The 24,776-nt window shown below is 38.2% G+C and overlaps 1 protein-coding gene across 1 annotated transcript; it reads left to right on the top strand.

The window, feature by feature from the left end:
- Window positions 1-754: 754 nt before the first annotated feature.
- On the top strand, window positions 755-1,824 carry LOC308694390 (hemoglobin subunit beta-2). The gene is made up of 3 exons (XM_081371894.1): window positions 755-1,146; window positions 1,250-1,472; window positions 1,580-1,824. The coding sequence occupies exons 1-3, from the start codon at window positions 1,055-1,057 to the stop codon at window positions 1,709-1,711; spliced, it is 447 nt and encodes a 148-aa protein (XP_081228020.1). The 5' UTR covers window positions 755-1,054; the 3' UTR covers window positions 1,712-1,824.
- Window positions 1,825-24,776: the final 22,952 nt, after the last annotated feature.

The raw sequence follows: 24,776 nt of genomic DNA, 5'->3' as shown, positions 1-24,776 counted from the left end.
TTAATAACGTTGAGAAATGGTTGCATTTGTAATAAAATTAATTCTAAATCATAAAGTTAATTTCAAAATCATTATCAACTAAATATGCTTGCAAAATAGCTACATTAATCTTTTTATACATTGTAATCAAAATACCAATTTGGAAAGGTGCTGTTTCCTACACTCAAAAAAATAAAAAAATAAAAAATAAAATAAATAACCATTTTTTTAAGATTTACGAATTTTAATTATATAGTAAAATTCCATCTAATTTAATTGAATAATGCTCACATATTATTCATATTATGGATTGAGAATTGTAAATGAGAAAACTAGAGATAGAGCTTAATAAAAACCTTTTGTATAAATCTAAATGGAGCAAGGGAATGGATTTAGTTTATGTGATTCGTATTCATTTAAAAAAAAATGAAAATTTGTTTTATGAATTTACGAATCACATAGCATACACTGGTCCATTCCCTTGTTCCATTACAAAGGTTTTATTAAGCTCGGTTTTTACTCATTTAAAATTCTTAATCCATAATGTGAATATGTAAGTATTATTCGATTTGATGAAATTTTACTATACATTTGAAATTCGTAAATCTTAAAAATGCAAAAAAAAAAAAAAAAAATTTGAGTGTAGGTATTTCACCGAAAACAACTACGTTTTATTGAAATGTATGAACGTTTGTTTGTTTGTTTGTTTGTTTGTTTGTTTGTTTGTTTGTTTGTTTGTAAAACATAAACTATTTATTTTTAACCCTATAACAGTGGGGCATATTTGGGGAAAGTAATGGCATGATCATTGTGGGCACAACCAAAATTCGTATGCAAATATTTGATGAAAAAAAAAAAAAAAAGCTTGTTCATGTTTAACTTTTTGGACGGGGTCCGATCAGTAAGGTCCAGACACATATGCGTCACCTGCTAAGAGAAATTATCCAATAAGACTTTGCATATTTTAATGGGCGGAGACATCAGACATCAATAAATTGTACTTCGGTTTCTGAATTTCTACTAGTGATTCCTATTGGACTTAAACAAGCACCTAAGGACATCCTAAAGCGTAAACATGGTTGAGTGGACAGACGCCGAGCGAACTGCCATCCTTGGCCTGTGGGGAAAACTCAATATCGATGAAATCGGACCTCAGGCCTTGTCCAGGTAAAATAACTGCACCAGATTCTTAATAGACGCATTCTATCAGGACTCCCTCTGTTAGATGATCTCAGCTACGCAGTTTGATAAATGCTTCTGTTCTTTTAAGGTGTCTGATCGTGTATCCCTGGACTCAGAGATATTTCTCGACCTTTGGCAACCTGTCAAGCCCCGCTGCAATCATGGGTAACGCCAAGGTGGCAGCTCACGGGAGGACTGTGATGGGAGGTTTGGAGAGAGCCATCAAGAACATGGACAACATCAAGGCCACCTATGCCGCGCTCAGTGTGATGCACTCTGAGAAACTGCATGTGGATCCAGACAACTTCAAGGTAGGTTTGCCCACGACATTTACAAAACTGTTGTGCTCATATTATGTTGAATAGGCCTATTCATGACCGAAAAAAAGCAGCCACTTAATAGATCTCTTGCTCTGCAGCTTCTCGCTGATTGTATCACCGTGTGCGCTGCCATGAAGTTCGGCCCCTCTGGTTTCAATGCTGACGTCCAGGAGGCTTGGCAGAAGTTCCTGAGCGTGGTCGTGTCCGCTCTGGGCAGACAGTACCACTAGAGTCTCATCACCAATGAACACCAGCTGTATTGCAGAAGATCGCACCCCATGGAGCTGTTCACACAAAGATCTAACTCTTATACAACAAGATCAATAAAATAATGCTAAAAGCACTTTAATGTTGTTTGCTCCCATTTATTCCACGAAACATGCTGATCATAGTCTATGATCGTACATATAAACTCTTAAAAATAAAAATAAAATATTGATGGCAAATTAAGAAAATAATCCTGTTCTTTAACAAAATTATATTGGGGTTTTAACCATTTCTTAGTGAGTTTTTCGACAAGACCTAATGAGTCAGAAACTTCTTACAAATAAACATTTCAATGACAACTGCGATAGATTTGCAGACTATGGGTGTTAACCGCTTGAATTCATTGATAAAAGAAATTAAATTTATCGCAGCCTCCATAAGCTGACACTCTTATCTATTTTAATAATATCATTATTTATTAGTCTGTTAGTTTCTCTGTTTGCAAATTTCTTTGCAACTTATCATAACAAGAGAAAACAGCGAATTAGCTGCAATATTATGCTTGAACAATATTTTTGCAGGGAACGTGAGGAAGAACCTTCTTGTTATTATTAAATAGTAAAAACAACATTCCAAGTTCCAGGAGACCAAGTTCTATTATGAGCTATTTTGTGATAAGTAAAAAAAATTAATTACAACAAAGGTATAGCAGAACCTATAAGTTTAACTTTACATCTCTTCTTCAAGTTAACATGTTTAACTCTAAAGGTTCTAACTCATAACTGAAATGTGGGCATCTCTGAATTTCTAAATTCTTTAAACTACTTTAACTAACCCGGATATCTACTAAAATTAGCCGAAAGCAAACCGTGTAGATCTACCAAATAGGCCTACCTGAAATGTCGAAAGTTAGGTTACATGTAAGTTAATAGCCTGTAAGATATAAAAGGTATACAATCGCATTACTTCTTGTGGGCCCATGCCGATAACAAACAATGACATAGCCTATATTGACTGTAATGGGCCTGACAACACAGCTGGACAACCACAGAAACAACAAACAGCAGCTGGAAATGTACGATATATAACTTAACTGTCAAAATAACTGTCTGTCATAAAAAAAAAGAAAAGAAATAAAGAAATAGAAAGCTATATGTAGCCTATTTAAAACGAAAGCAAATGGATAAACCGGGGCCTCATTTATGGTTCAGTCATTTCTGTTGCAAATTTAACACTTCAGAAAGAGACAGGTGTGAAGAAGGAACGAAAAGCTCATACCATACATTAATTTAGTTAAAGGCCTAGATGTACAAAGCACATAGTTAGATGTACAAAGTAAATTTAAACGTTCACCTCTCAGCGTTTTAAGCAAATCTTTGCAGGGGCGTTTCCAAGATTCTATGAATTAATGACAATTTTTTTAAATGTCAACTTATCGTTTGCTTATTTTTTTTATATGCTATTGTAATATCAATCAGTAATTAATCCGGAGATCGAGTCTAAAGTTTTCCTGAGATAGAAGAAAGAAAGAAAGAAAGAAAGAAAGAAAGAAAGAAAGAAAGAAAGAAAGAAAGAAAGAAAGAAAGAAAGAAAGAAAGAAAGAAAGAAAGAAAGAAAGAAAGAAAGAAAGAAAGAAAGAAAGAAAGAAAGAAAGAAAGAAAGAAAGAAAGAAAGAAAGAAAGAAAGAAAGAAAGAAAGAAAGAAAACTAGCAGGTTGACAGTCATATATATATATATACACCTGTTTTTTTTTTTGTTTTGTTTTTATTGCTTAAACAGAGTATAACCAATTTCTATAGTGTTGACAGCTCCATTTAAAAGTATATGGCTGCACTTTTGCTGTACCATATAGCCAAAACTGAAAAGTAAAATGCATATTTTTAATTTACTTTTGCTTCTGAATAAGTAGGCAGTCTAATTTAATAAAATGACGACTCTGATTTGTTATGGTCAGAATTTATCCTAAATGACGAATAAAAAAACTACAAACATTGCATACAAAAATGTATAATTTAATGATGAAATATTTGAATAGGCCTACACAGTTAATACCTACAATGTGATTTCAAACGGATGGATGAGGAAAGTAGCCTAGCTTATAGTTCTAGAATAATCTTGTTATCTGAGGCTAAACGACGAACGAGGCGGACAGTATTGTTTTATTTAATTAGTGTAGGCCTACATAAATCTGCTTATAGATCTTACTTTTCTAGACCCAAATAAAACACATTTTTCAATTTTCCATACATGATTAAATATATTGCTGTCCATTTAAAAATGACTTTTTCGAGATATATACAATTTATATAGACACTAAGGCTATTTACTGTTGTGGTATGAATAATAAAACACAAACACTTGAGTTAAACTGCAAGCAGGTTATAAGGCAATGCATATAGAAATATATTTTAAAAATGAAAAGAAACTTAAATGTACACTATCTAACAGTTTTATTCACAATTAAGCAAATTTAAATGAGTCAATACATCATCAATCCTTTTTCCAAAACGTTTTATTTTTTTGATTTTTTTTTTACTTACCCTGATTCAGTGTTCATGTGGACCTGATGGGATGGTTTTCGCGGGAGCATCATAAATTCATGAAACTGCTTGTTTGCTTGTTTAGAATGACTTGGTTTGCGTTTCACGAACAACGACGTAACTCGCTGCTTAACTATAGTAGGCTACGATGCATCGTTGAAGAAATCAACTAGCTAGTCACGACTGTTTCAGGGCTGCCAACTTTTGAGTTTAGCTTGGAGTGCGATTTTTTTTTTTTTTAATTTGTATGTAAAAAAAATACTGCATCACAATAAGTGAAATTGTGATTGTCAAAACATTTGGTAACGAAATAGAATTTTATGAAGTTTAGTGAGACCATGTTACAATGTTTACATTGTACAATGGTAGGATACAGTTTTTATTATTGCTTGACAAAAAATTCAAGATTTCAATTCCATTCTTGTGATTTGATTCCGATTTTGATTCAATATTGACTAATTTGGATAGGCTACATGTTTATTTTAAATTTTATTTAAAAAAATAATCTCACCTAATGCTGTAAACATAGAGGGCCCAATCTGCTGGTATTATTAAAGGTTAAAAATAACAAATTAAATTCAATATAATGCAGTTTTTGTTATAATAACAATTAATGACATAAGTAAAAATATGTAATAGGCTATAGCAGAGCCATAGAGAGAAAGAGTTGCGACACTCCCATAGACCTCCGTTGTAAATAATGGCGGCGCTTTTAACCGCCTACTTCCGGGATTTGAAGATCTGAATGGTTCCAAACACTGTCATTTGGGCGTTGGACACCATCCACTTACATCCCAGCGGGCATCTTGATGTCAAAATTACGTCAAGAAATAGGTCAAAAATGAAAGTCAAATTGACGTCAGTGTTGATGTCAATTTGATGTCAAGATTTGACCTCTGCTGATGTCATTTTGCCAAACAAAAAGGTGAAATGCATGGCCGTACTTATTACCAGCTTCACTTAAAACTAACCAGATTTACTTTATTTAATTTCCGGTTTAAATAAATATAATATTTAAATAGTTTAAAATATATTAAACATATTTTGATGACACCATGATGGTGGTTAGCGTTTGCTAGTTGTGCTCTTGACCCTTGACTCTTTAAAATAAAATTTCTCTGGCTGCTGTAATTGTCTGTTTATAAAGCACATGTGTTGTAGCTAAAAAAAGCCATGAAAAAATGAGATCAGGAGATGTTGATGGTTTATTGAAAAGGATGATATTATCATCATGTAATTGCCTGAATCTCTGATCTTATTCAGTGTCTGATGTTTGATTATATAGGACTTGTGATTTTAATGTTGTATTATAATAGAAGCCATTTAATTTTACAGCATGAGAATAATTTTTTTAATTAATAAAGGATTTTAAAAACATTTAATGCATTAAACTCAACATTATTACTTAGCTATCAAGAATCAGTGTATGACTCTCAACAATGGTGACAATCAGTGAAATGCTTCATGCTGCAGTGCATGCTGGGAACCACCAATCAAAACTCACCCACATCTCCCAGCATGCATTGCGGCTTTAATAAATGATGCAGCTGGAGTTGATCTGATTATCTGGATATTTTGTTTGATTGTCACCATTGTTGAGATTCATATGCTGTTTGTTGATGTCTGTGTGCGTCTCAGTAATGCCATAGATGAAACATTTTTGTGCACTAAATAGTTATTAAAAACCAAGTATATTATTTGATAACATTGCTAGACATGCTGTAGAATCAAATTACTTTTATCATGAATAAAATCACTTTTATACCACAAGTCCTATATAATCAAAGCATTAGACACTGAATAAGCTCAGGCAGTTACATGATGATATCATTAATAAACAGCCAACATCACCTGATCTCAGTTTCTGATGGCTTTTTTAGCTACAACGATCGTTCTTTATAAACACACAGTTAAAGCAGCCAAGGAAACTTTTATATTAAAGAGTAAAGGGTCAAGAGCACAACTAAAGCAAATGCTAACCACCATCATGGTGACTTTAAAATACAAAATATGATTTCATTAAACTGGAAATTAAAGAAAGTAAATATGGTTAGTTTTAAGTGAAGCTGGTAATAAGTGTACGGTCATGCATTTCACCTTTTTGTTTGGCAAAATGACATCAGCAGAGGTCAAAATCTTGATGTGGCGAGGTGATAGATCGGGTAAATTACAGTTACACTTATGAGGAAAAGTATAACTAAATGGAGAGCAGACTACGCCACCCCGTTTCACTAAACGGGGAAAGTTATACAAGACACGCTGGTTCGTGACCACAGACGACAAGAGACGTGGATCTGAATACAAAAATACTTTATTTTCACAACAATAATTTAAAATGTATAAAATTGACTCAGAGGGCAAGAGTTTACACCACTATGGTGTGTACCAAATGAAATAAAGAAAACAAAACCACTTTCAGGTTGAGGCTTACCAGTAGGGAGCTAGCTGGGCAGTGAGCATCCTAAAACCACACCACTCACCAAACTCCACACAAACACTCACACTTGCTAAGTGAAAGAAACGCAGGTGCCAACGGCAGAACACTCGGTGAAGGAGACACCACCACCAAAAAAGGGCACAAACAGCTAGCTTCCCTACACCGGGGGCCTTCAGCTTCTGAAAGGACAAAAAAAAAAAAAACATATACACACTCACAATTAACCAACAGACACACATTCTAACAAAACATAGTACAGTAAGTTCAACCTACGAGGATCAACAATTGGCAAATTACTGGCCAAATGATGAAGCGATTTTTTTTACAACAGACAGAACAAAATACATCAAATACAAATGAACACCCAATTATTTGGGCTTCCACCAAATTAAAACACAAAACACATCCAAAAGTAATTAGTAAATAAAAATAGAAAAAAAATCAAAACATTAAACAAAACAATTGGTTTTCTCAGGTACAGGATATTACTCACTTTTCCCTAGTCACCAGGAAAAACCTGTACCCCAAAGAAACACACAAACTGCTGGTGGCGATATAACAGGTGGGGCTAATCATATCCATTAACTGGCTCACGTTTAAGTGACAACGCCGAGACCATAGTTAGCCACTCTACACCTCTACCACCAGCATTAGCATAAGCTATCACAATACAGAGGACAAACAAATCACAAGGACATATCAGAAAAATATAAAGAAACGGTCACACCGTAGAATAAATGGCAGCAGAACAAACAGTGCAGTCTTAACGACGTTGTCTATGGAGCACTTGCCCCGCAGTCCACAGAGACGAACTGCTCACGAGCAGATTGATGCACCAGAAGTCGATCGCTAGACCCACAGATAACTCAGTTACTCACAGCTTCGTTCATGATAGGAAGCTCACAAATGTACAGCTGCTCCATCCGATCATTCACATGGGCTGTGGTGAAAGACAGCCTCCCACAGAGCTGCGCGCGCACAAACAGAGGCGATCGTAACAATGACGCATACCCAGGTGGCCTGAACTCCACCTTAAATAGGCCAGGGACGGCCGCCAATAGGCGCTCACGCCCATCAATTAGATGACAACACTTACTAGGGCGGGATCTAACCCCGCCCTGCCACATTGACATCAAATTGACATCAACACTTTGACGTCAATTTGACTTTCATTTTTGACCTATTTCTCTACGTAATTTTGACATCAATTTGATGTCATATTGATGTTAAATTGACATCAAATGCCCACTGGGATTGCTTCGCGTCGAGTTGTTCCAGAGTTAAGTTGCTGAAATATCGACCTCTTTTGAATTGTCAACTGTCTATATTGTATCAGAGGCCCTTTGCGATGCTTATACTGTTCTTCATTTGTAAATGCACAGCGTAATTATTTATATTTTATGTTGGTTGTTTCAACCAATTTTTTCAAGCACTGCCTGCTATCTAGTGCGACTTCGTCAGCTGTGACAGTAAGAGTTCGGTAATGAATCGCTACCACCTTTATAGCAACTTTTATTTTATTTTAATTTTTTGGGATATACCAACTTTTCATTAGGTGTTATTGTCTTGAGTGAAGCGGCTTGTGAGAACAATGCTGGACCTCTAGGATTGTTATGGGATCACCAGTCCTGTCTGTTTCATGGATCACCTGGCTGCCCCTGGTTTTTGTTTTTCTTGTTCACACACACTCACACAAGCACACATTTTTGTTGTCTGTCATTGTTTAATAAAAAATATTTACGCGAACTCTGAACGGACCGCCACGGCAGACCTCTTTGCGTGATCACGAAGGTAGTGGCTGAATCAAAATTTATAAGCAAAATCACGGGAATCAACAGCCTAATACAGCCCAGTTGTGCTAAAATAAATATCATGAGACGTCCATCATCAGATGAATGATATGGTATAGTTAGCCTAAGTTAGAGCCGCTAAAGACATGAACACTAACGCCGGTTTCACACCGCAAGCGTCAGCGGCGCGTGAGCAGCACGTATTTTTTTCGGCGTCCATGTTATTCAATGAGTGCATTCACATCGCACGCAGAAGCGGCGCGGCAGCGCGTAGCAGGAGCAGAGCAGGAACAGCAGTGCAGCGATAGTTTCGGCGCCCAGTCTATTTTTAACGCGCCGCTTACGCTGAATTAAAGTGACACACGCATTGATCAAGGCCAAAATACACCGCAGTTTTACCCCAAAAGCGCATTGATGATATCTATTGTGTTTTAAACAGTCACTCAAATGACCAACAGCAATTTAAAAAGAAAACAAATGTCCAAAAACAAACTTGTTGCCCGAACAATAAAAACAAAGACTAATCAAAAGTTACATAAATGAAATGATTAATAAAATAAGCTTCTTGACAAGTCTTTTCTCTTAAATGTATTTGAAAACGAAATAAAGCAATGCCAACTTATCCATTATAGAGTACTCTGTCTGTACACAAGCCGCGGTTCAGCCGCGCGTGACAAACGCTGCCAGTGTGAAAGCAAAACGCGCGTGTCCTGCTCCTGCTCACCATACGCACTGCTCCTGCTCTGCTCACGCTCTGCTATCGCGTGCAGTGTGAAACCGGCGTAAGCTTTTCCCTCCAAAAATATAGCCTAAAACTTATCTCCAAATGCAAAACTGATATTAATACAAATACAATAATGCAATAACAGCTGAAAAAGTACTTGGGTGTGTGTTTTATTTTATATTTACCGTTCAATAATGCAATCGCTGCTGTCTGTCCCATAGAAGAACATGACAGCCAGCGTATGTTTTGGAACTATTGGGGCTTACATGAACCACGTGACAGCCATAGCGGCGACATCAAAGAGTGTCGCAACTCTTTCTCTCTATAGCCTTGTTTATACTCGACGCAGCCGCAAGATCGCGAGGCGCGCGCGGCAAAAATGACGTCATTGCGGAGTGGGCGGTCTCGCGCGTTGGGTTCGCAAGACCCAATTTCGCCTGGCGGTGTGCACGGCACTTTTTGTAACAACGCGCGCGGCGCCGCATCCGAAGATGAACGACTTCGAGCCGAATCTGGCCGAGCTCGAATTTCTCACCACACCGGCACCCAGTTTGCAAGTCTAAATGAGTTGCTTACATTTAAAAAATGAGCATACAATAGCATAAAAAGTATTTTTAATGAACATAAAGGTCCATGTTTAATAAAAATGTTCACGAAACTTAATGAAATGTTTAGTGAAATTAGAAAATATGAAAGAGATTGTTAATTGATTTATGTATACACATTCTCATATCCATATATTTTGTTTTATTGTCACTAGTAATAATCTCAGGGTTTAGCCTACTGGGGTTTACACGATTCTTTCTGTAGTGTGGTATTGGTGGCGGTGTACTAAAATAAACATTGTCACGTGTGTATAGCTTCTTCTAACCGCTGATTCCTGATGGTTTAGAGGATAATTACTTGAGTCGCCCCCTATCGTTTCAAAGAATAGTACACCGGCGAGCGCGTCAAGTATAAACGCCTCGTCCGTTTGCGGAGGTGCGCGCGCAGTCTGCGGAGACTCGCGCTGCGGAGCCAGGCGAAAGTATAAACAAGCCCTAAGGCTCTGGGCTATAGTATATTTTTTCTATTCAGTTAACATGCTATGGTCATTAAATGGCTTTCCTGAGGTAAATGTAACGTTATGTGACATAATTGTTCTCCTGCTGTTGTATTGACCTCTTTCCGTGGTTGAAAAACACCAATTCGCCTTTGGCTAAGCCACACCCTAGAATGTAGATTAACCAATCACAGCACAGCCAAGAACGAGCTCCGACACTTTTTCACAGCGCTCCATTGACTTTAACGCAGACGTCTCATATTTTTGGTCTCGGCAGGCTATTACCATCGTAGTTTTATCAAAAATATGGTTAAACGTTGTGCCTGGGGCATTTGTCACACAGATACACGTTTCCCAGAGAGGTTGGAGGGGGGTGTCCGTTTTTATGTGCAAATTGCAATTCTCTCTATAGGCGCGTTCACTACAGAGATGGCGATCGTCAACTTCATCTCTGCAGCCGAGTCGACACTGTCAGAAGTTTATTAACAAAAATCAATGCACGCGTCACCGGATTTACAAATGCACTTCTTGCTTGTTGCACGCACACATATTATGTCGAAATAACGAGATATTATGTTGAAATAACATTATTCTTAATAAAACATTTTTTATTTTTGAATAAAACATTTTAGAATATTTGATTGAATGCTGAATGTTGCGCTTGTTCGATTTAATAAAATTAAAACTTTAATTGTGATCATTAAAATAATTGAATATGAAATATTTAGTGGCCAAGTCTTGCTCATTATATATATATATATATATATATATATATATATATATATATATATATATATATATATATATATATATATAGCGATAGTTTATTCTAAGTTTACTCAAGTGGAAGAATATGACTAATAAGCCTACTACTAGCTATGCATTATATTTTGAAAAAGAAGTAATTATCTTAATATCAAAACCTTAAATTTTCTCTGGACTCAACGATAAATACATGTCTGACCGTTGGAACGAACCATAAAAACTAGAAAATCGCATTCATGACGATATATGGTGATTTTATTTCCGTTAGACCTTTGCCTACATTGACGCTGATGCATTAAAGAGGAGGGGCTCCCCTGTTCCAAGATGGCGGCTCTATTGACGCATTCGTTCCAATGAACTGCCGTAGCCCAGGCGACATCTAGTGTTTTTATCTATGGTGCAGGAGCAGCCATAGATATCATATAAAGGCTAGATGTCTCGTCCGCGCTGCTGGCCAATGGAGCTCGACATCCGCACACGGCGGCCATCTTACGACAGGATGCTCGCTCACTCATAACATGGTGCATGTACTTTTAAATAACCATAACTTGCTCAATTTTCAACCGATTTTCAAACGGTTTGGTTTGTTATAAACGTCAGAGATGTAGCTATTATACTGCATACATATGAATAATTATGTTCAAAATGTTTAAGCATTCAGAATTATAGCCACGTTAATAACGTTTGTAAGAAACCAAACCGTTTGTAAATCCGTCCAGATTTCAGCAAGTTACGAGCATTTTAGTTGGCGCATGTCACTCACCTTCCGTCCACAGCAGCAGGGAGCAGCAGCGCAGTCTCCTGACCTAAGATGGCCGCCAAGTGACGACACAGCTGACTCCGCCTTGAGCCATCTAGCCTTTCTATACATGTCTATGGGAGCAGCAAGCACTATAGAGCTGGTAAGTCCCGCCCCTTCCGCTAACCCGCTGGACCTCTAGTTTGAAAAATCGTCAATGCAAGTGAATGGGAGAAAATAATTATTTTCTGGTCCCGCTTGAATTGTGCCATGAATGTGAACATATGTTGTCTGTGAATTTTTAATATAATCTTTCGTGTGAAGAATGCTACAATTTAGCGGGTAGAAGTTTGATACGGTTAGACTTTGTGTGAGAGCACTTTGTGGACTACAACTCTTCGCTACTTTCGACGCGTTTAAAACGTCACCACCACTCGCATATGGACACTAGCTCACGGATCCCGCAAACCATGGCGGTGTCTTTGGTGCACTTCAACGTCTTCTTTCAGGGAGAGGACAATATCGTTGAGGTTGGTGAAAACCACGGGTAAGTCAACTTTATGGGGTGACGTCACATAGGCGACATGTAGTCTTTCTCATTATGTCTTTTCCACAACTGCTAGCCGAAGAATCATACTGTCAAACTCGTAACATGAAAAGTTATATAAAAATTCACAGACAACATATGTTCATATTCATGGCACAATTCAAACGGGACCAGAAAATAATTATTTTCACCCATTCACTTGCATTGACGATTTTTCAACCTAGAGGTCCACTTTGGGGTTTTACGGATGGGCGGCACTTACCAGCTCTATAGTGCTTTCACATATGCTGCGTTTGCAGTACATAACTGATCCGCTGCTGTACCACAAACACATACTCACTATTTTTATTTCAAATCCATAAGTTATGCAGCAACTTTTATTAAAAAAGAGTTTTGTCAGCATTGCGATAGTCTCTGTACACATAACCTCTTTAATGGACGTATGCACGTTTAAACACAATTTAAACAATGTAGGCCTATTATTCCATGCATTACTTATATTAAGTTGCTCAAGCAAGTGGTCAAATATTTAACTATGTTGTCTATTTATATTAAAATCCCAAACATTTTAAATTAAAACTTAAAATTGACAAAAACAGCCGACTCTCATGCCTTTTGCATTTAAATTTTAATACAATAAATCTTGCATGTCACAAAGAACTTGTTTTTCCACCTCCACAGATGAGACAAGTGTTGTTCATTATGTCAAGTCAAGTCATCTTCATTTATATAGCGCTTTTAACAATGTAGATTGTCTCAAAGCAGCTTTACAGAGATAAGCGTATAATTTAAGGTAACAGAGATTGTTTCGGCTTTAAGCAGAGTTAAGTTATTTCCATCTAAAGTTAGTTTTAATTGATTTGCTTCCGTCGCAATGATCATTTGTTATTAAATTAGGGGCCGCTAAGACGACACCATTCCCTCTACACAGACTTTAAACGCGGATCTGTGAGAAACACTGATGGCGTTCACATGCGCATTTAGAATGGGTTCTATAGTTATGTGCGTTAGAATATACGCAGGTTTGGAATTCCCTACAAGCCAAGCCTAAACAAAATTGTCTTTCCTTATAAATTTTGATAAGGAATTTTATTTTATTTGTTGCTTTGGGGTTGTTTCCCGACAACGCCTTATCTGTAGAGTGGTAGTGGGATCCTCCATAGGGAGAGACTAGTTGGCACTTCAGCACTGCGTTGTCATCGGTCCAGGCGAAGGTCCTTCGTCAGATCTGGATACGGCCTGGATCCGGCAGGCTGCAGGAAAAACCTCGGGATAAACACAGACACTAAAATTAGCGTAGATGCCATTCTTCTCATGATGTAACGAGTACATCAGGATTTTTGGGAAGTGTTCCCGGTTCTGGCTGACCTAATATATGCAGCCTAACATTAAATTATAGAAGTCTATAATGTATTATGTGAAAGCTAGGTCAAAGAGATGTGTCTTTAATCTGGCTTTGAACTGACAGAGTGTGTCTGCTTCCCGGACAATGGTAGGAAGACTGTTCCAGAGTTTTGGTGCTAAATAGGAAAAGGATCTACCGCCAGCAGTCGATTTTGATATTCTAGGTATTATCAACTGGCCGGAATTTTGAGATCGTAATAGACGTGACGGACTATAATGCGTTAAGAGCTAGCTCAAGTACTGCGGAGCTAAACCATTCAGTGCTTTGTAAGTAATCAGCAATATTTTTAAATTGATGCGATGTTTAATAGGGAGCCAGTGCAGTTTTGACAGAACTGGGCTAATATGGTCATACTTCCTGGTTCTGGTAAGAACTCGAGCTGCTGCGTTTTGAACCAGCTGTAGTTTGTTTATTAAGCGTGCAGGGCAACCAACCAGTAGAGCATTACAATAATCTAGCCTTGAGGTCATGAACGCATGAACTAATTGTTCCGCATTTGTCAATGAGAGCATATGGCGTAATTTAGATATATTTTTAAGATGGAAAAATGCAGTTTTACAGATACTAGACACGTGACTTTCAAATGAAAGATTGGTATCAAAGAGCACACCCAGGTTCATAACCGACGACGAAGACTTAACAGAGCAGCCATCAAGTGTTAGACAGTATTCTAGATTATTACGTGAGGAAGTTTTTTGTCCAATAATTAGAAACTCTGTTTTTTCAGAATTTAGAAGTAGGAAATTACAAGTCATCCAATTTTTTATATTCGCTATGCATTCCGTTAATTTTGTGAATTGATAAGTTTCGTTAGGTTTTGACGAAATATAGAGCTGAGTTTCATCGGCATAACAGTGAAAGCTAATGCCATGTTTCCTAATGATATCTCCTAAGGGTAGCATGTACAGAGTGAACAGCAGCGGTCCTAGTACTGAGCCTTGTGGTACGCCATACTGAACTTGTGATAGATTAGACATCTCTTCATTTACTGCAACAAACTGATAACGGTCAGATAAGTATGATTTAAACCATGCTAGTGCATTTCCCGTAATGCCAACATAATGTTCTAATCTATTTAAAAGAACGTTGTGGTTGATGGTGTCAAATGCAGCGCTAAGATCGAGTAACACTAATAGAGAGATACAACCACGATCGGATGATAAGAGCAAATCATTTGTGACTCTAACGAGAGCTGTTTCGGTACTATGGTACGGTCTAAATCCTGACTGGAAATCCTCGCAGATATCATTTCTTTCAAGAAAGGAACACAGTTGTGAGGATACTGCCTTTTCTAATATCTTTGACAGAAAAGGTAGATTCGAGATCGGCCTGTAATTGACTAATTCTGAAGGATCAAGTTGCGTTTTTTTAACAAGCGGTTTAATCATAGCCAGCTTAAATTTTTTTGGTACGTATCCTAGAGACAAAGACGAATTAATGATATTAAGAAGAGGATCTATGACCTCTGGAAGTATTTCTTTCAGTAGCTTAGTCGGTATGGGGTCTAACATACATGTTGTAGATTTAGATGATTTAATGAGTTTAGTAAATTCTTCCTCTCCTATAGCAACGAATGAATCAAATTTTTCCTCAGGGAGACTACAATGCACTGCCTGATGTGATACTGTAGTAGACGGTTGCATAGTTATAATTTTGTCCCTGATATTATCAATCTTATAAGTGAAGAAGTTCATAAAGTCATTACTGCTGTGTTGCTTGGAAACTTCGGTGCTTGAAGCTTTATTTTTCGTTAGTTTAGCCACCGTTTCAAATAAATACCTAGGATTATGTTTATTTTCTTCTAATAGGGTTGAAAAATAAGCAGATCTAGCAGCTTTTAAAGCCTCTCTGTAAGTAATTGAGCTCTCTTTCCATGAAATGCGAAATACCTCTAGTTTTGTTTTCTTCCAGTTGCGCTCCATTTTTCTGGCTGCTCTCTTAAGGGCCCGAGTGTGCTCGTTGTACCACGGCGTTGGACTATTTTCTTTAATCTTCTTTAAGCGCAACGGAGCAACTGTGTCTAAAGTGCTGGAAAAGAGAGAGTTAAACGTTTCTGTTGTAATATCTAGTTCTTCTAAGCTATCTGAGATGCTGAGATGATGAAACTGATTAGGAAGATTATTAATGAAGCAATCTTTAGTAGCAGAAGTGATAGGTCTCACATATTTGTAACACGGAGTCGGCTTTGCAGCCTTGGCTAAATGCAAATTACACGAGACTAGGTAATGATCTGAGATGTCATCGCTCTGCTGCAGAATTTCAACGGCATCCACATCTATTCCGTGTGATAATATTAGATCTAGAGTATGATTACGACGATGAGTAGGTCCTGACACGTGTTGTCTAACTCCAATTGAATTTTATGTCGCCTTGTTGAGGTAAATTGTAGTTTTCCTTGCTTTACCCCGGTCTTAAAGTAAAAAGATGACTGTGAAAAAAGTAGTATTTAATTAAATACATTTATGGTGTTGTAATATTGACTGACCGGCCGAGAAACAAGGTGCTCGTCCCAAAGAAAAATTAGACGAGTGCTTTTTGTCACAAGCTAATGTGTCACCTCCATTACGGGGCCTTTTTTCCTGATCTGCACAGTGAGCTGTCCAGATCATGGAATAAGCCGTATTTATTCCGACTTTTCAGTCCCCAAGTACATATTTATTCCGATATAAGAGGGTTGAAAGAATACGGCTATGGGACAATGCCCAGACATTAGCCAGCTATCTGGCCCCTGGTTCAGCACCGTACCTGAAGGCCCCAGTGCTACCCACTAAGCCACTAAAAAGTATATCTAGCTTACTGGGCAAAGTATATACGGCAGCCGGTCAGGCAGGAGCATGCTTACACACCATGGCAGTCCTGCAAGCATATCAGGCTGACCTGCAGGGGGATTTGGATGAGAGCGAGGGGGTAGGGCCCAATGCAGTTCGAGTTGTTTTCTATGAGTATGATTCAGGTCACCGAAGTGGCTGTTCCAGTTACACCAAAGGCCAGTCCCGAGTGACTGGTACCCTTAGTAGATTATCAGGAAGAATCTACAGAATATATCAGTGGGTCCTGCAGATCATAGAGAAAGGCTACAGAATCCAGTTCGGTTCTCATCCGCCACGCTACAAAGGGGTGTTGCTCACGTTAGTGCATCCCGAGCAGGCTCTGGTAATGGAGCAAGAGGTGAAAGCTCTGTTAGCGAAGGAAGCTATAGAGCAGGTGTACTCACCCGACAGAGAATCAGGTTTTTACAGCCTATACTTCATTGTTCCAAAAAGGTTGGGGGGTTCGTACAGTCAAGAAACTCAAGTTCAAGATGCTGAAACTCAAACAGATTGTGACTCAAATCAGGTCCGAGGACTGGTTTGTCATGACAGATCTAAAAGACGCATACTTTCATGTCTCCATCCTCCCTGGATGGAAAGGTTTTCTTTCAGGGGCAAATAATACCAATATCGTGTGCTTCCATTCGGTCTAGCTCTATCAACCTGCACGTTCAGGAAGTGCGTAGATGCAGCTCTGGCCCCACTCAGGCTGCAGGGCATACGCATTCTGAACTATATCAACGACTGGCTCATTCTAGCGGAGTCGGAGCATGTGGCGGTTCAGCATTGAGATGTCGTCAGAGCACACATGCAAAAATTGGGGTTGAGACTCAATGCCAAGAAGAGTGTGCTTTCTCCAGTACAGAGAACCGCTTTCCTTGGTGTGGTCTGGGATTCGGTCACGATGCGGGCCGTCCAATCGCCTGCTCGTGTAGCTGCTATCCTCACAGCCACGAAAGAGTTAAAGCTAAGCCAGTCATGCACTGTGAAACAGTTCGAGAAACTGTTAGGTCTCATGGCAGCGGCGTCCAATGTGATCTCCCCGAGGGGAAAGCCACTTCGTATGATCAAGGTCGCGCGGCGGTGTCTCCATGCTTTGATTATGGAGGAGACCTTGGTTCCTCTTTGCCATCGAGTTGGGCTCTCGACAGATGCTTTCCTCACTGGCTGGGGAGTGGTAATGGAAGGCCGCTCAGCTCAAGGTCTGTGGAGGAGTCATCATCTCTCTTGGCACATCAACTGCCTGGAGACGATGGCGGTCTTCAATGCGTTGAGACACTTCCTCCCAGATCTGAGGGGCCATCATGTTCTTGTCCGGTCAGACAACATCCGGTCTCTTACATAAATCACCAGGGGGGTCTGCGCTCGCGTCCACTATGCAAACTAGCGCACAAGATCCTCCTGTGGTCCCTAGGGAAGATACTCTCCCTGAGGGCAGTGTATATTCTGGGGTACCAAAATATAGGAGCAGACATCCTGTCGAGACAGGGGCTGAGGCCAGGGGATTGGAGACTCCACCCCGAGGTGGTGGAGTATATATGGGAAGTTTATGGCCGAGCGGAAGTGGATCTGTTTGCGTCTCAGAACACAACGCACATATGTCCACAGAGCTTCCACGTGGAGAAAATCAGATCAGCTGTTTGTCTGCTTTGGATCACCTAAGAAGGGTCTTCCAGCATCTAAGCAGACAATCAGCAAGTGGATAGTTGAGGCTATTTCTCTTGCTTATGAGTCTGTGCAAAAGGCTCAAGTGATGTGAGCCTGACCGAGCATGTACAACGTGTGTTCGCTCAGACCACGCCCCCCTTTCTGACATGTTGTGACATGCCCTGGCTTGCAGAGAACGGCTGTCAGTTGAGTTTCAGTTTATAAGTTAAACTTCAGGTTGTGTTCGTGTGCGTCAGTGACCACAAGTAAGTTACAATTATATCATTTAGATAAGTTAATATTAGCAATTCATGTTTGAGTTTACAGTCAGTGACAGCCTTTATACCTGTTGTATGTGTAGCTTGTATGGTATTCTTATTGTAGTTCACGTTTCAGGACATGTTTAGCTCTGTTTATTTAAGTAACTAGGGAGATTTATTAGCCTCAATTGTGTTTATGTCAGTTAACATCAATGTTTATTTCCTTTCCTTTAGAACCACACCTACATTGTAAAGTTCATAAGAAATAGTGCCTGTGCATCTGTATTTCAAAAGTGATATATTAAACCCTTCAACGAATATCTCTGCCTTCGTGTCCTGACTAGACACCCCATATCGATGACTAATTTTCATAACCAGTAGAGCCCCATTACAGAGTCCTCGGGCCAACTGTCACCCTTGGTGGTCAGGGCTTATTCTACTAGGAGTATGGCGGCCTCCAAAGCCTTACTCTCAGGGGTTTCCCTACAGGAGGTGTGTGATGCGCTGGGTTTCCCATACAGGCATTTGTAAGTCTGGCATTTGGGTATTGTCGTTCCCAAAGCGTCATCGACAAAGCGTGAGTTCTCTCGAAAGGGAGACTGCGTCGCCCTGCCATACTTCCTGCATTCCTTTGATTGACTTGCTTCGGCTATATATCGAAGCTAACGCCGGTCAGACCGGTTGTGCTTTTATCCTTTCCTGGTCGTGACATCATCTGCCCATGACATTCACTCTCGCCATTGGACTAGTTGACATACGTGCTTTAGATGCAATCATGCAGGGGTGTTCCCAAAGCGTCGTCGACGCAGCATAAGTTCTCTTCTCAGGAGTTTCCTTCTTGTAACCTGAGACAGTCTGAGGATGTCCTAAAATGTACACCGTGCTACAGGTAACGTCGCACATAAGAAGGTATCCTAAGCAAAATTCAATTCATTTCACATTTATTTGTATAGCGCTTTACACACATCATTTCAAAGCAGCTTTACAGAAAATGCATGGGTCCACTTTACAATTTAGAGTGATCTGTTATCAGAGGCAACTGTCTAATTTACGTATATCAGAAATGTACATACAAAATCACAGTTAGCAAAAAAGGTATTAATTTAAACAATGTAATAATTGAATGCAGAAACAATGAGCTCTTTGAAGTAATGAATACTTGTTTGTTAACAAGTATACTTGTTTGTTAACGAATTCCAAAACAGGAATTTGGCCATTTCGTATAGAGAAAAGTCTCAATTGTTGTCGCCCTTTAGTCTTAGAATTTGAGAAAAACTCAAAATTGTGGAGATCATGGAGTGTTGAGACATTAGTAACTTTGATTTTTGTGCCTCAAACAAATGGTATAATATTCCCATATTTGGTTGCGACAAACTAATTTGTTGCAGACAAATATGGGAATATTATACCATTTGTTTTAAAGTATTTCAGAAATACTCTAAATACAACCCAAAATCCAGAACAGACATTTTGCAAAATTTGGTCGAAATTGAGTTTTTGACAATCTGATCCATTAGGTGTTTATTAATGCCTGTGTGGTGTCATTTTTGTAAAAAAATATTTTGTTAGTGGTTATTAATAAAATACAGTTAAAACATAACAGTGTTGCCAGCTGGGATGTAAAAACTTTGATGCTCAATATCTCGGAACTACCCTAAACGGAGATAGAACCTTATAATTCTAAGCTCACGATTTGTCTGCTACAAATTAGTTGGTCGCAACAAATTAAAGTATTTCAGACATTTTGCAAAATGCAATAAAATCAAAAATCAAGATTTGTTAATTCTCTTGAACCTTTATTTAACTGCCAAAAGTTCAAATAAAAGATTTCCAATGTTTTCACTGACCAACTTAATTGCATTTTGTAAATATAAGCATATTTTTCTTTTGATGGCTGCAACACACTACAAAAAAAAAAATGGGACCGAGGCATGTTTACCACTGTGTCACATCACCTTTCCTTTTAATTACACTTTTTAATCATTTAGGAATTGAGGATAAATTGTTGCAGTTTTGCAAGTGGAATTTTTGCCAAATCTCGCCTGATACAAGACAGTAGATCATTGTCTGATTCTCCTTTTCATGATGGGTCACACATTTTAATAGGAGACAGATCTGGAAAATGACTATTTATCATTGTTCTGTCTATGCAAGACTCTCAGACACAGTGTTCTACTGAAACCAATATCACAAAACCTGTTACCATTGAAAGTACAATTGAAATTATTCTGGAAATAGTGTGACCTGAATATTTTCATCTGAAATTAGCAGCAGATGACTTGAATATAGTGATTTTTAGAATAATAAATATAAAAATATAAATTCTCAAAGAATCATTTTCACACTTGACTCAAGTTCATTCAGCCGGCCTATAAAAAACAATTATAGTTCAAAGCCTGTCTGAAAGGGAAAATTGTCGAAGTAGATTTCGAAGACAAGTGAATAACTCAGTTCCTTACATAAAGCCTCATATGGCTATGGAGGTCTTGGAATACAGTACATGACTTGTATTGACAATGACAAATTATGCTTTCATGCTAGTGTAACAGGTCAAATATGTGCTTCCACTTGCTACAGTTATATTCATGTATGGCCCCTTTAATTGCACTCTCCGCCCAGATCTCGTAGAATGATGAACTGGTTCCGGTAGAGTCATTTAGACTCGCACCAGTCGAGAGTGAGAATGGCCGCGGTGAGTGAGTGCTCCATGTGTTAAATATATTTTAGTAATTATATAGGTATTTTATGGGATAATACTGAGTTATACGTGTGTTTAGAAGTATGTTGTATGATTTGGGTTTGTGTTATATGTATTGTAATATCAAGTTTAATTTTCACTTCCAATAGAATATGCACGAGGGTGATTCCTGAAACTGATCACCGCTGTTCTATATACATTGTCAACAGGTACAGACCAGTTTCAAATGTATTATTAATTACTGTATATTATGTAGTTTATGTAAAAGAGTCATTTAGACTTGCGCCAGTCAAGAGTGAGAATGGCCGCGAACATGCACGAGGGTGATTCCTAAAACTGATCACCGCTGTTCTATATTCATTGTCAACAGAATAAACATCTTAAAGTGCGATTTGGTGTCCATCTGATTTCAACACACAACGCAGAGACAACACTGTTACAATGGTGCCGTGACCCGGATGGGAGTAAGGTTTAGGGGGGTGAGTGTAACGGAGGCCAGCTAGTAGTTGCTGTGCGAGTAAACCTCAATAGGCGCTCTAGCGACAGATGCTAGAGGCTGCAGTCTTTAGCCTCCTTGTTAGAGCGACTGACTCGGGTTCGAGACCCGCACGGAGCGGGGTGTGAAGGACCCGGTGAGAGGGGTTACATTGGTGCTGTGACCCGGATGGGAGTGAGGTTTAGGGGGGTGAGTGTAACGGAGGCCAGCTAGTAGTTGCTGTGCGAGTAAACCTCAATAGGCGCTCTAGCGACAGATGCTAGAGGCTGCAGTCTTTAGCCTCCTTGTTAGAGCGCCTGACTCGGGTTCGAGACCCGCACGGAGCGGGGTGTGAAGGACCCGGTGAGAGGGGTTACATTGGTGCTGTGACCCGGATGGGAGTGAGGTTTAAGGGGGTGAGTGTAACGGAGGCCAGCTAGTAGTTGCTGTGCGTGTAAAACCTCACTCCTCTGATCTCAAAAGGCGCTCTGGCGACAGACGCTAGAGGCTGCAGTCTTTAGCCTCCTTGTTAGAGCGCCTGACTCTCATGCCGGAGACCCGCACGGAGCGGGGTGTGAAGGACCCGGTGAGAGGGGTTACACTGAAGCTAAGTTTTTTTGTCAATTTTTGGAACTTGAAAGCTCCTGGTCCATATCCACAGTCATGATGGTCGGGGGTGACTCACGACGAATTCGTAACAATTAAACAAAGTGGCTAACTCGTACGAATTCATACGACCTCACTCGTACGAATTAGTAAGATTTTTGCTAAATCGTACATATTTTACGAATTGTCGAATTCGAATGAATTCATACGAATGACCTACCCCTGACCCTGTCCCTAAACCTACCCATCACGTGGGTTTAGACAAATCGTTCAAATTCGTACGAGTGAGGTCGCACGAATTCATACGAATTAGCCAACCTTTTATCATTCGTACGAATTGTTACGAATTGGTTGTGAGATAGTGTTGCCATTCTTCAGAACAACTTATATTGTGATGCACTGAAGTGAAAATTTGTGCAGGTTTAGAATGACATATTTATGTTTTGATAAACTATTCATAAAATAAAAGCTGCCTTGTGCCTTACACTAAAATACATTTCATGCTGTTTAACTAAAAAGAAAGTTGATAATAATAATATTAGGCTAATTGAGTTTTGCTGAAATATAATTGTAGCCTATTTTTAATTTAATTTACAAAGGGGAAGTATTTTTCTTGTGCGAAAAATTCGCAAAACATGTGCGAATTACAATAGTAGGCTACCTTACGATAATAATATTAGTCTAATATTATTATCGTAAGGTAGCCTACTATTGTAATTCGCACATGTTCTTCATCTTCTTTATTAGAATATCTCTGTAATTTCAACCTGCAGTATTAAATTGTATTAAACCAGTATTAATATAAAATTGTGAAAAATATGACAATTAACATTGATGATGTGATGGAGATAATAACGGTCGAAATTATTTTGGAAAAAAGAAAAATGTAATTGTAAGCTGTGTATACAGAGCCCCTGGTTCAAATATCGAAATGTTCATGAACAGTATGGAAAGTCTATTTACTAAGAATGATCAAAAAGCGGTTTTGTGGGGATTTTAATATAGATCTCTTAAATCCCAACAAGCATAAACTCACAGATGAATTTATCGATTTAATGTTTAGCATGAGTCTTTTACCACTTATAACTAAACCAAGCAGAATATCACAACACTGTGCAACTCTAATAGACAACATATTCACAAACCTAATGGACAATAGTCTAAAGACTGGGTTGTTACTAAATGACATAAGTGATCATTTGCCAGTTTTTGTGATGTGTGTTTTTGATCATGTGAAGTATAAGGAAGTTAATGAGATTAGTTACAGGAGAATTAGAACTGTTGAATCAATAAATACACTTAGAAGCGAATTACTTGCATATAATTGGAAAACATTGTATGATGAGACTGATACCAATAATGCATACGCAACATTTCTGTCCACTTTTAAATCATTATATGATGAACACTGCCCTTTAAAACAATTTACCATAAAGCACAAATTTAAAGAGAGACCATGGATGACAAAAAATGCTTGCAAAAAAAAAGAACACCTTATATAAAGAATTTATAAAACACAGAACAAAAGAAGCTGACAATAAATACAAAAGATATAAAAATAAATTAACTACTATCATGAGGATAAGTAAGAAAGATTATTATAATGAAATATTAAATGATAATAAAAATGATATCAAGGGTATATGGAAAGTGCTAAATAATATTATAAGGAATGGACCAATGAATAAAAAATACCCTCAGAATTTTATAGATAATGAGAGGACTTTAAGCAACATGAAAGATGTAGTCAATGGGTTTAATAATTTCTTTGTAAGTGTGGGAGCAAAGCTGGCCGATGTAATTAAAAATCCACAGACTGAAGGTGAGGTGGAGGCAGTGGATTATTTAGACAGTAACCCTAACTCTATGTTTTTGAAACCAGCTGAGGAAATTGAGATTATTGAAATTGTTAACAATTGTAAGAATTAAAAATCAACAGACGTGAATGATATTGATATGGTTTTAATTAAGGATGTTATTGGTGCAATTGTTAAACCGTTAACTCATATTTATAATTTGTCTTTCAAAACAGGTGTATTCCCAAGCAAAATGAAAATTGCTAAAATCATTCCACTATATAAATCTGGAGAGAGAAATCAGTTCACGAATTATAGGCCATTGTCTTTACTCTCTCAGTTCTCTAAAATATTAGAAAAATTGTATGTAATTAGATTGGATAATTTTATTGAGAAGCATGAATTATTGGTTGATAGTCAGTATGGATTTAGGTCAAACAGATCTACATCAATGGCATTAATGGAGTTAATTGAAGACATTACCAGTGCTATAGATAACAAACAATATGCAGTGGGAGTATTTATTGATTTAAAAAAAGCTTTTGATACAATTGATCATCGTTTGTAAATCAATAAACTGGAAAAGTATGGTATCAGAGGAGTTGCATTAGATTGGATGAAAAGTTACATAACTAACAGACTACAATTTGTTCAAATGGGGGATTACAGATCGGAGTGCTTGGGTACCACCTGTGGAGTACCACAGGGGTCAATATTGGGTCCAAAATTATTTATGTACATAAATGACATATGTAGGGTGACTAACCTCTTAAAATTTGTGATTTTTGCTGATGATACTAATATATT

This window comes from Scardinius erythrophthalmus (genome assembly GCF_964197995.2).
Source record: "Scardinius erythrophthalmus genome assembly, chromosome: 1".
Classification (NCBI taxonomy): Eukaryota; Metazoa; Chordata; class Actinopteri; order Cypriniformes; family Leuciscidae; genus Scardinius; species Scardinius erythrophthalmus.
The sequence above is the reverse complement of the archived record's forward strand: the minus strand, read 5'-3'. Positions and strand labels throughout refer to the sequence as shown.

Bases quoted from the DNA above. Each gene is read 5' to 3' on its own strand.
- LOC308694390 (XM_081371894.1), top strand. From the start codon at position 1,055: ATGGTTGAGTGGACAGACGCCGAGCGAACTGCCATCCTTGGCCTGTGG. The intron at 1,147-1,249 runs GTAAAATAACTG...TGTTCTTTTAAG, and splicing joins GGACCTCAGGCCTTGTCCAG to GTGTCTGATCGTGTATCCCT. The intron at 1,473-1,579 runs GTAGGTTTGCCC...CTTGCTCTGCAG, and splicing joins TGGATCCAGACAACTTCAAG to CTTCTCGCTGATTGTATCAC.